At 39.3% G+C, this 11,094-nt stretch overlaps 1 protein-coding gene across 1 annotated transcript; it reads left to right on the top strand.

Annotated features, from left to right (window-relative positions):
* Nucleotides 1-884: 884 nt before the first annotated feature.
* Nucleotides 885-11,051, top strand: pbrm1l (polybromo 1, like). Its single transcript, XM_055160170.1, has 30 exons — nucleotides 885-1,005; nucleotides 1,324-1,496; nucleotides 1,579-1,676; nucleotides 2,050-2,197; nucleotides 2,285-2,431; nucleotides 2,507-2,623; nucleotides 2,746-2,814; nucleotides 2,890-2,988; nucleotides 3,065-3,150; nucleotides 3,236-3,327; nucleotides 3,410-3,626; nucleotides 3,695-3,836; nucleotides 3,907-3,992; nucleotides 4,128-4,404; nucleotides 4,482-4,587; nucleotides 4,683-5,322; nucleotides 5,407-5,630; nucleotides 5,703-5,894; nucleotides 5,993-6,150; nucleotides 6,232-6,477; nucleotides 6,995-7,140; nucleotides 7,219-7,376; nucleotides 7,497-7,680; nucleotides 7,787-7,991; nucleotides 8,260-8,458; nucleotides 8,898-9,050; nucleotides 9,717-9,875; nucleotides 10,167-10,231; nucleotides 10,325-10,529; nucleotides 10,630-11,051. Exons 2-30 carry the CDS (start codon nucleotides 1,362-1,364, stop codon nucleotides 10,791-10,793), a joined length of 4,917 nt encoding a protein of 1,638 aa, XP_055016145.1. The 5' UTR covers nucleotides 885-1,005; nucleotides 1,324-1,361; the 3' UTR covers nucleotides 10,794-11,051.
* The last annotated feature ends 43 nt before the right edge of the window (nucleotides 11,052-11,094 follow it).

Genomic DNA, 11,094 nt, shown 5'->3' with positions numbered 1-11,094 from the left:
AATGTGATATATATAAAAAATAAAATAAAAATAAGAAATAAATCCTTCTGTACATTTTGTCAAACTCTTGTGAAGTACAAATACTTGATACTAGAAGGAGTAATCTTATGTCCCTAAGGGAGAAAAATGCATTTTCAGAAAACAACCATTAAAGATACAATGTCCCACATAACACTATGGAGGCAAGTTGATTAAATTAAATCTTAAAACATCTTTTGGTGTAGATTGGACTATTCTGTCATTTCGGTATGAAGATTAAGTCCTATATTACACAAAATTGATTCTTGTGAGTATTGTTATAATGCTATTATCTCTGTTGTGTTTTGTTTCATTTACACATGTTTGAGTAATTCATTATTCTTAGCTTGTCTACATCCCCATAGCTCAAAATGCTCTGTTCCACCTGGTGATGTCATGTAGTGTTTTTGTTTTTTTTTAGTTAACAGCTATTTTCACCTTTAGTTCAGCAGAGATGGGCGATTCCAGGGCTGACACTATCCAAATGATTCTAGTGAAAGTGTATGGAGCACTATATATTACCAAATTATATCACAAGGTCGAACAGAGTGTTTTCTGTTTGAGAGAAGAATTCAGTCTAAATATGCAGGGTTGGTCTGTTAAACATGTGTGAATGAAACAAAACACAGCGGCATGTTTATGAATTATGATGAGGAAACAACATGATAACATAGAACAGAACATAGTAGATTAAAAAAACTCACCTTAATTTAACTTATCTTCATTAAATATAAAACTATATTATTTTTCTGTCAAGTAGAAGGGTGGTGGTATCAGTAGCATATTCATCACTTGTAAAACAGGTGCTGGCGCTCAAGTCCACTACAGCTGCAGTACCACTCCAGTCCATAGAGGGCAGTGGGGATCCGGAGGCTTGCTCTTCTCATACATACAGTGTGGTTGAGCTCCACTTCCGGTGGTCTGGAGTTTTCAAACAATAGCCAGCTGCTCTCCACATTTGCTCAGGGAAATAAGCAGATCCTTTTGGTAAGATTACGAATTTATGCCATTCCAGAGCATGTCTATATTTTCATTCACAACATTTTTCTCTGTATGCTTAGATTTCTCCTTTAATTGAGGTAGTAAGAAGTCTCAGAGCTAACGATGCTAACATATGCTTTGTTTCATACATTCAAAGCGCTAGTGTAAACCGCTTATGAGTCACAATAAAGCGCTATTGCACTCTGTCGCGGATATTTATCATTTTAAGTTATTTCACATGCAGATATCGTCTTCAACTTTAAATTATTTATATAGATTGGTTGTACTCTTATTGATTTTGAGATGATAATTTTTTATTCATAGCTGGAAGTGGGCTAGCCATTTGGTGTAAATAGCCAGAGATGTCAGCGAAGAGGAGGAGAGCGGTTTCCCCGTCCAGCAGTGTCAGTGGCGGGGGAGACCTGGATGATGCCTCCTCAACTCCTGGAAGTGGTCGCAAAAGAAGACGAGTGTCAAATGTCCCTCCGGTTGACACGGTAACACATTGTTTACCATTTATATTTATCGCAGCAGTTATTATTATCAGTGTTGAATGTCATGCCCTGTCTTACCTCTTAGATTGCCGTATGCCATGAACTCTTCAATGCTGTCAGGGACTACAAGGATAGACAAGGGAGGCAACTGTCTGAATATTTCCTGAGGGTACCAAAAAGAAGGTACACACAATATGATACTGAACTTAAAGATGCATTATGTAACTTTTCTGATGGAGGGTCGACCTATGCTTGTCACCATAGTGTCTGGAATATTCCACAATATGGCATTGAGCTCATATCTTGCATTAATTCAACACTAAAAATGCCTAGAACAACATCCTTACTGAGTGGGGTAACTTGAGCAGGTGGTGTCAAAAGGTGGTGTGAAAAGTTTAAACCTATACAGTGGAATATTCTAGGCAAAGCAATATCATCTCTATCTCTATCTCAAAGTCACAGTACGCATTTGAAGTCCAAGAAAGCGGCTGTTTACAGTTTGTGGCATACTTTTTATTTGTAAACTCTTCTGTAATTGTAACATTTTGTCATTTAGGAATCAGCCTGATTACTATGATGTGGTGTCCCAGCCAATTGACATGACAAAAATTCAGTACAAACTGAAGTCAGAGGATTATAATGATGTTGAGCATCTTACTGCAGATTTTCAACTAATGTTCAACAACGCCAAGTCTTTTTATCCGGTACAACAATTAATTATTATTAATTCTTTCTTATTTGTTCTTTGGTTTATCAAGTGTTATACTTCTGATTTGATTTTTGTAACATAGAGTGACAGTGAGGAATACCAAGCTGCATGTAAATTGTGGGAAGTGTATTTACAAACTAGAAATGAGTTTGTTCAACCTGGAGCCGATGATGACGATGATGAAGATGCTGATGATATGGACAATACAGGAATGTCCACAGAGGAAGAGGTCATTTTTTTAAATTCCAAATTTTTGATAAACAAACTTTGCTAATGTTGGCAATCATGTGATATATTACTTTAGGTCCCAACTGGAAGTTTGAAAGAGGTGTTAGAACAACTTCTGGAAGCAATTGTTTCTCATTCTGATCCCTCAGGGCGCCCTATCAGTGAGCTGTTTCAAAAACTGCCTTCCAAAGTGGTATGTTGCAAACTGATTGTCTGATAACATCTTCTAAGCCATTGTTTCTTTCTCTTGTTCTTTCTTGTTCCAACTTGTCTCATATTAAAAGCAATTTCACCATTTTATTTTTAATGTTCTAGCATTACCCTGACTACTATGCCATTATAAAGGAGCCAATTGACCTCAGAACAATTACTCAAAGAATACAGGTAATGTTTTTGAAATGTCTTGAGTTTTGTCAATTGTTGACACATGTTTATAAAACACAATTTTTATTATTTTAGTATTCATATTATAAAAGTGTCAATGCTATGGCAAAGGACATTGATCTTATGGTGAAAAATGCCAAAACATACAACGAACCAGGATCTCAGGTTTTTAAGGTAAGTACATCAGTTTTATTGGTATAATAGTTTATCTGGGCTTTTATTTATGTAATTTATTACATTGCTCTAACAGGATGCAAACACAATCAAGAAAGTTTTCCTACAGCGTAAGGCAGAACTTGAACATGGAGAACCTACCAAATCAAGCCTTCGCATCAGGTATGTTTGGAGTTCTATTATGTTAAATAAAAAAAAAAAAACATAACATTTTTTGAAAAAAATAAATTGTACAAAATTATTACAGGAATCGTAAAACTGGTCAGTCTGATCGACTCTCTGGTGTCAGTGCAACTCTTCATTATGGGTCAGAGAGTGAGGATGACCCTGGGATGTCAGGTAGCATCTTCATCACATTAGAAAAATGATACATTTACCTCTTGAGTTTTACAGTATTTTTTAATTCACAATTATTTCGCAGTATCTTTGGGCTATGATGAAGGGGAATCTGAGTCAGAAAGCCAGTCTTCCACCATGGACGCTGTCAACCCCATCTTCCAACTTTTTGAGACCATAAGAACTGCCAGAAACAGCCAGGGACAAGCCTTTTCAGAACCATTTCAACAACTCCCCTCTCGCCGAGAATACCCTGACTACTATCAACAGATCAAGCATCCTATTTCTATGACTCAGATACGGTGAGTTGTACATAAATGATCATACAAATTTGTTCTGACCTATATAAATTTATTTTCTCGTCTTTCAGGCAAAAAATTAAAAATGGCGACTATGACAATTTAGATCAAATTGAAGCAGATTTGAATTTAATGTTTGAGAATGCAAAGCGTTACAATATGCCAAACTCTAGCATATACAAGCGTGCTTTTAGGCTTCAGCAGATAATGCAGGTGAGGTTACATACTAAACCTAAGAGTTTTTTTCAATAATCAGGCATGATGAATTTATCTGGTGTTTTAGGCTAAAAAGAAGGAGCTCCTCAGAAGAGATGAAGATGATGGCGACAGTATATTATCATCTGATGCTGGAAGTGTCAAGCGGAAAGGGTATAATAGAATATATATATATATATATATATATATATATATATATATATAATATATTTTTTTTTTTTTTTTTTTTTTGCCTTATGAAGTGTTTAAAAAAAAAATTAAAAAATTGACATTTGCTTTCATTCAAAGGTATAGAAAAGGCAAAAAAGGCAGAATGAAGGCTCTGTATGCAGCCGTGACTGAGGCTAAAGAGGCTGGGACCAACCGCCGCCTTTGTGATCTGTTTATGGTCAAACCGTCCAAGAAAGATTACCCAGACTACTACAAAGTCATCCTGGAGCCCATGGACTTAAGGACTATTGAAAACAACATTAAAACTGAGCGTTACAACACAGAGGACGCACTGATAGAGGACATGAAGCTAATGTTTCGCAATGCCAGACATTACAATGAGGAGGGCTCTCAGGTGCAAAAAGAAAAAAAACATTCACCGTGCTTTTATTTTCATGTTTATTTATTTTAAATATTGTTGTTTGCTGACAGGTTTATAATGACGCTGATATTTTGGAGAAGATCCTCATAGACAAACGCAAGGAGCTGGGACCTTCTCCTGATGAGGAGGATGTGGGATCCCCCAAAATCAAACTTAGTAAGCTCTTAATGTTTTGATTGTCACTTGTATAAACACGATAGCACTATGTTTTCAAAAAAATAGCCCTAATGCATGGTCCTGTATGTCAATAGGGAAGAGTGGTGCCTCTCCAAAGAAGTCCAAATACCTCACTCCTCTGCAGCAGAAGTTAAATGAGCTCTATGATGCTGTTAGGAACTACACAGATCGCAGAGGCAGACGTCTTAGCACCATCTTCCTCCGCCTGCCCTCTCGCTCAGAGTTGCCTGATTATTACGCCACAATTAAGAGGCCCATAGACATGGAGCGAGTCAGGAGCCACATGGCGGGTGGGAGATACCAGGATGTAGAATCCCTGGTGGAGGACTTTGCACTGATGTTCAATAATGCCTGTATGTACAATGAGCCAGAGTCTCTGATCTATCGGGATGCACTGGTCTTGCATCGTGTCCTGCTGGAGACCAGGAGACAACAAGAGGGGGCAGAGGATACTGGACCCCCATCTGTGGGGGCACAGGTCCGTGAGCTCATCAGGAACCTGTTTGTGTCAGTGATGGGACACCAGGACGAAGAGGGCCGCTGCTATAGCGACTCTCTGGCTGAGATCCCAGCTGTGGATCCAGCCACGCCAGAAAAACCTCCACTCAACCTGGAGGTGATCAGGATGAACGTGGACCGCGGACGATACAGGAGATTAGATGTCTTCCAAGAACAAATGTTTGAGGTTCTAGAAAGGGCAAGAAAACTGAATAGGTACACATTCTAATCTGATTGTTCAGTTAGGATTATGAAGCTTAAAAAGAAACTTTGATTGATAATGTCCTCTTTCTTTTACAGAACTGATTCTGAAATATTTGAAGATGCTGTTGAGCTGCAGCAGTTTTTCATTAAGATTAGAGATGAACTATGCAAAAATGGAGAAATCCTGATGTCCACTGCTCTCAGCTACAATTTGAAACACCTCCACAATGATGTGGAGCAGGAAAAGAGGGAAAAAATACCCAAAGAGATTGAAGAGGACCGGCAGAAGAAAGCAGAGGAGGCTGAGGAGGAGCAGAAAGGTTTGTAAAGGCTTTCTATTAGATAACAGGGTGTTGTTAAGGCTAACATAACAATTACCTTTTCCAAATCAGGCATTGGTAAAAGTGAAGATTCGTCCAGTGAGGCGTGGCAGTCCGAGTCTGACTCTGAACGCGTGTACAAACAGGACTTTAGCTTTGAAAACAGCACTTATCACGTGGGAGACTTTGTTTATGTGGAACCCTCTGAGCCTAAACTGCAGCCACACATCGTCTGCATTGAACGTCTGTGGGAGGACGAAAAGGGTACAACAATAATCACAGCTTTTATTACTCATAATTATTCAGTGTGAGTACTGTTCATTCACAATGGTACCACTTCATATCTATTGTGTTATGTTCAGGCGAGAAGTGGCTCTATGGCGGTTGGTTCTACAGACCAAGTGAAACATTTCATGTGGCCACTCGCAAGTTTCTGGAAAAAGAGGTTTTCAAGGGGGACTACTACAACAAAGTGCCCATCAGTAAGGTCCTTGGAAAGTGTGTGGTCATGTTTGTCAAAGTAAGTCTCCTTATTAAATATTTTATTATTTTAAGTTTATTCACGTCATTAACAACAACATTGACTATTCTTTTTGATTAGGACTATTTCAAACTTCAACCTGAAGGCTTTCGATCAGAGGATGTGCATGTGTGTGAGTCTCGCTATACTGCCAGAAACAAGACCTTTAAGAAGATCAAGGTTTGGGCAATGCCTACAAGCTCTGTGAAATTTATACCACGAGATGTGCCACTTCCAGTTGTTAGAGTTGCTTCTATGTTTGCCAAACCTGATCAGGACAAGCAACTGGCAATTTCATATGCAAACAGTGGCAGCTTTGTGGACAAGGTGAGTCGAAGGATTTTGGTGTTATAGGGCAAGGTTGTAAGGATGGGGCAAGTATTTGCAAGATAAAATTGCTACAAGATTGTGCAGTAGAATGATGTACGATTTTCTGGAAGATATTCTTCCCCTGTACTCACCAATACGTGCTGTAATTCCAAACAGCAGTGCTACATTTACAGCAGAATATTAATAAATAAAGATGTGGAAGCTTAGTTTTATTACTGTGTCAAAATCTTCTCATTCTCATGGACCTAAGCTTGTGTATTATCTTGTGGAAATTGTGAGCTGTCCCATCCCTACAAGTTTGTATCCACATTTTAAATATTGACTTGAGACAACAGTGAATATAGTTGTTGTTGTTCCTATGGCTGACCAATGACCTCAGCTCTTGGGGATCAATTAAACCAGTAGACGGGTTACACAGGCGTGTCTCAACAAGGTGCCTGTGGTCTGTGAGGGAGAAAATACAAAGCCAAAGTTATATAAACAAACACTGCTGCCCTTTGTGTGTGTGTTTTAGGAGAAAGAGGACGTCCCGATGGAGATGAGCGGAGGAGATCCTGGCTGTCGCTATTATGAACAGCTACGCTTTAACAACATGTGGTTCAAGGTGGGAGATTGTGTGTACATTCAGTCACATGGGCTATCAAAACCCAGGGTGGCAAGGTGGGTTGAACTTCAGAGAATTTCCTGTTGTGTTTGTAAACTATTTGCATATTGATATTTGTATTTAAATGTGTGCAGGATTGAGAAGTTATGGGTGCAAAATGGGACAGTACTTTTCTTTGGTCCAATCTTTATTAATCCAGAGGAGACGTCTCATGAGCCCACAAAGATGTTCTATAAGAAAGAGGTGTTTCTGAGCAGTCTGGAGGAGACACTGCCACTGACCTGTGTCATAGGTAACTATACAGTTAGGGCCCTGAGCTCAAACCTTTACCATGTACAGACCCAACTCGAAGCTGGATTGGAAGTAGAATTTTTTGCAGCATGCATTAAAAAGATTTTGTATACTCTTGCAGGCAAGTGCATGGTGTCTTCATTCAAGGACTACCTGTCATGCAGACCCACAGAGATCCCAGAGGAGCATGTATTACTGTGTGAGAGCCGCTACATCGACACAGAGAAGCAAATGAAAAAGTTCAAAGGACTCAAGCGATTCTCATATTCACCCAAAGTGGTGGAGGATGAGATTTACTATTTCAGGTACATTCAAACTAATGTTTGACCATATTTTGCTTGAACTGGGAAGGCCAAACCTCAGTAAACTGAGTGACATCTCTGAAATCTTGATTCTCAATTTTATATTTAGGAAGCTAATTGTACCTCAAAAGGAGGCCTCGCCATTTTTAGATAAGAAGATTGAGGAGCTGGAGCTGAAGCTGGCAGATTTGGAAGATGGCGATGAGGATATGGAGGACCTGGATGATGATGAAGAAGCCTCAGAAACTCCTCTGCCTCCGATGCAAACGCCCATGTCCAGTGATATGGACATGATGCAGTACACACCTTCTCAGGTACTCCCCCAAAGGGGAACCACTAGTGTGTACAATAATCTTTCAACAATCAGGCCTCATGGTCAGTTCCTTTAGTTCATTTAAGATTTTAGATAAAATTTGATAGTGCAAGCATACAATAAGTGTTCTGCTATGGGATCCATAGATTACATTTTTAGAAAATGGTAGTCTACTCTCCATTGAAAAATTTAAATATATCCATTTATCAAATCTTAAGCCCAAAATGCAACTAAACGTTAACAAGGCACTAAATTCAACACTTTTTTAGTCTACTCCAAAGATAAAAGGACTTTCAAAGAAGGAAGGCGCCAAGAGGAAGATCAACATGAGTGGATACATCCTGTTCAGCAGTGAGATGAGAGCTGTCATCAAGGCCCGACATCCAGACTTCTCCTTCGGGGAGCTCAGTCGTCTCGTGGGAACAGAATGGAGGAACTTGGAGGCCACCAAGAAGGCAGATTATGAAGGTAAGGCTGGCACCAATGGTTCTGAACTTGTCTAATGAGGGAGCCAGTAGTATAATGCCTTTTATTTGTATGGTGTTTTACAGTACAAATTGCTATTTTATTTATTACCATTTGTTAAGATATTCATGATACCTAAGGACTAATTATAGTGCACACTGGCACCCACATACACATATTTTTGCATTATTTATTTTCATGCACAAATTACTCTACAATTAAAATATTAGGTTTAGACAAATTAGACAAACTTTATTGATCCATAAGGGAAATGCAACCCCTCTGAGGGTTGGATGCAGTAGCTCACACATTACAATATAGAATTCATTTAAAAATATTGTAATTTTTACTTTATATAAAATGCTCTACAATAGTCCACTTGAAGTGTGTCTGGAATTTATATTTTGAGCGTTTTTTTGTTTTGTTTGTTTTTTTCCCCCAGAGCGTGCAGCCAAGATAGTGGAGCAGCAGGAGCGGGAGAGGCCCCCCCAGAAGCAAGTGTCCCCTAGAGCAGGTACCCCTGTGGGGGCGCTGATGGGCGTGGTGCCTTCACCCAGCACTATGGGAATGCTAAACCAGTCCATGACACCATCAGGTAACCCCTCTGAGAGACAGCACAAGTTTGACTACAGGCAGCAGGGCAAAGAGGCTGGACTAAAAAAGCTACATGTTTATTTTTTAAATCAGTAGATTAATGAGTTTAAACTTTTAGCTTTTGTTTTCCCATTGTATTATTTGTGCTGCAATTTCATGTTTTATTATTGCATTTATTTTCTATTTGCTTTACCATTTAAATTGCACGTCATTGTTTGCATGTTTGCTTGTGCATTTAAGTAACATTTTCATTGAAAGCTTATTTTACATGCTACCAGCTAACATACTTGAACTCATTGTGTCACAGATTCCATTCTCACAGGCCACTTTTATAAAACAATTTGAGCTGTGTTGTGTTATGCACTTATTATTTCTGAAATATTGAAGCCAAAGGCTCTCCCTCAATGCTCGCCCATAATGCATTAATTTGCTCTTACATAATATTATTATAGTGTTTATATTGTCATCAATTATATTTATTGACATCACCAACAAAAACATCATTTTATTTGCATCTCCTTTTACTTTGCTATTGTGATTTCATTTGAAGTGGCTTGTGAGAATGCGGCTATAGTGTCATCTATAGTGCATGTAATTTTGTTATTTTTCTAGTGAGCTGCATGTCACTTATGCATGAACATGTCCTCTCCTCACCCTCTCTCCTAAGGCATGATGGGAGCTTACGGCCCACCTTACATGCCCATGCAGGGCCCTCACGAGGGCTTATTGAGTGTGGCCACAATGTCACCTCACCCCCCTGGGGTGCCCCACCTGCCTCATCACCTTCACCATGGCATGCCTGGATACCCTGGCATGCCCCATCAGGGTAAGGGCACTGTCCCAGCCACACCTGCGCAGTCACATGCAGCCGTCTCTGCTGCTGGAGGGTTTACCTGGTGTACAGACCATGAGCCTGGTCTGTTTTAACATTGAAGCACTCAAAAGCTCTGGAGCCTTTCATCAAATCTACACATTACTCAACATCTACTACACTTTTAACATTTACACATGTAATGCATGGACATACTGATGTAGTACCTACAATAATTTAACATTTAACATAACATTAAGTTTAACCTGTTATTTGTACAATATTATCTAATGACTAATTCTGCAGGTATGATGGCTCCAGGAATGAATGGCATGCAAGGAAGCCCAGGACAAGGGAATTTCATGCAGCAGGTATGATACCATATATCACCAAAGCTGTAGGTTTCATTGTTGTATAAGGAATATACTATGTATTCTAATCTAATGCACATGTCATTGTTTTAGCCTGGCATGTACAGCCCAGGCCAGCATGCCCCTCCACCTTACCCCGGACAGGGGCAGCCCTCCCACCTACAGCCCACACCCCCCATGTTTGTGGCCCCACCTCCAAAAACTCAGAGGGTGCTTCACTCAGAGGCCTATCTGAAGTACATCGAAGGCTTGAACGCAGAGTCCACCACTATAAGCAAATGGGATCAAACTCTAAAGGGTGAGTAAGTAACCCCCTCTTTGAAACGGTTTTAGGATCACTGGAGACATTCAACAATTAATCATGTTAAACTAATGTTTACATGTATTTATTCTTGCAGTACAACGTCGAGAAAGTTACTTGACCAAAGAACAGGAGAGTCGGCTTCCTGTGCACTGGCTGAAGAGCAAAGGTGCCCACGGCACCATGGCAGATGCACTGTGGCGACTGCGTGATCTCATGATGAGAGACTCCTTGAATATTTGTCAGGCTTATAACTTATAACATGTTCTATGTTTCCTCAGACCAATTGTAACCAGCACACCCACTTGCTCTTATTATGAAGCTTTGGAATTTTAGACAGGATTCTAGGCCATATATAAGCAATATTTTATAGTCTGTTGCAATCACTTTTATATTTATTAGCTGGGATTATGATATAAATAGCTAATTGTCCACTGCTTTTTTACACCTGTATGAATTATAATGCAAAAACTCACTCACTGTTTTGGCTTGTTATAAAAATAAATTGCTAATTAATAAGCCATAAGAAAACCTTTCATTTTGCTCGCTTTAAATTGAATCT

Source organism: Boleophthalmus pectinirostris, unplaced genomic scaffold, assembly GCF_026225935.1.
Source record: "Boleophthalmus pectinirostris isolate CB_2022bp ecotype Guang Dong unplaced genomic scaffold, ASM2622593v1 HiC_scaffold_3, whole genome shotgun sequence".
Taxonomy (NCBI): domain Eukaryota; kingdom Metazoa; phylum Chordata; class Actinopteri; order Gobiiformes; family Gobiidae; genus Boleophthalmus; species Boleophthalmus pectinirostris.
Note: the sequence above shows the minus strand (reverse complement) of the source record. Positions and strands in the feature narration are given on the sequence as shown.

Coding starts and splice junctions, on each gene's coding strand:
- pbrm1l (XM_055160170.1), top strand. CDS start 1,362: ATGTCAGCGAAGAGGAGGAGAGCGGTTTCCCCGTCCAGCAGTGTCAGT. Junction 2,624..2,745: donor AAAAACTGCCTTCCAAAGTG/GTATGTTGCAAA, acceptor TTAATGTTCTAG/CATTACCCTGACTACTATGC. Junction 5,323..5,406: donor AGGGCAAGAAAACTGAATAG/GTACACATTCTA, acceptor TTTCTTTTACAG/AACTGATTCTGAAATATTTG.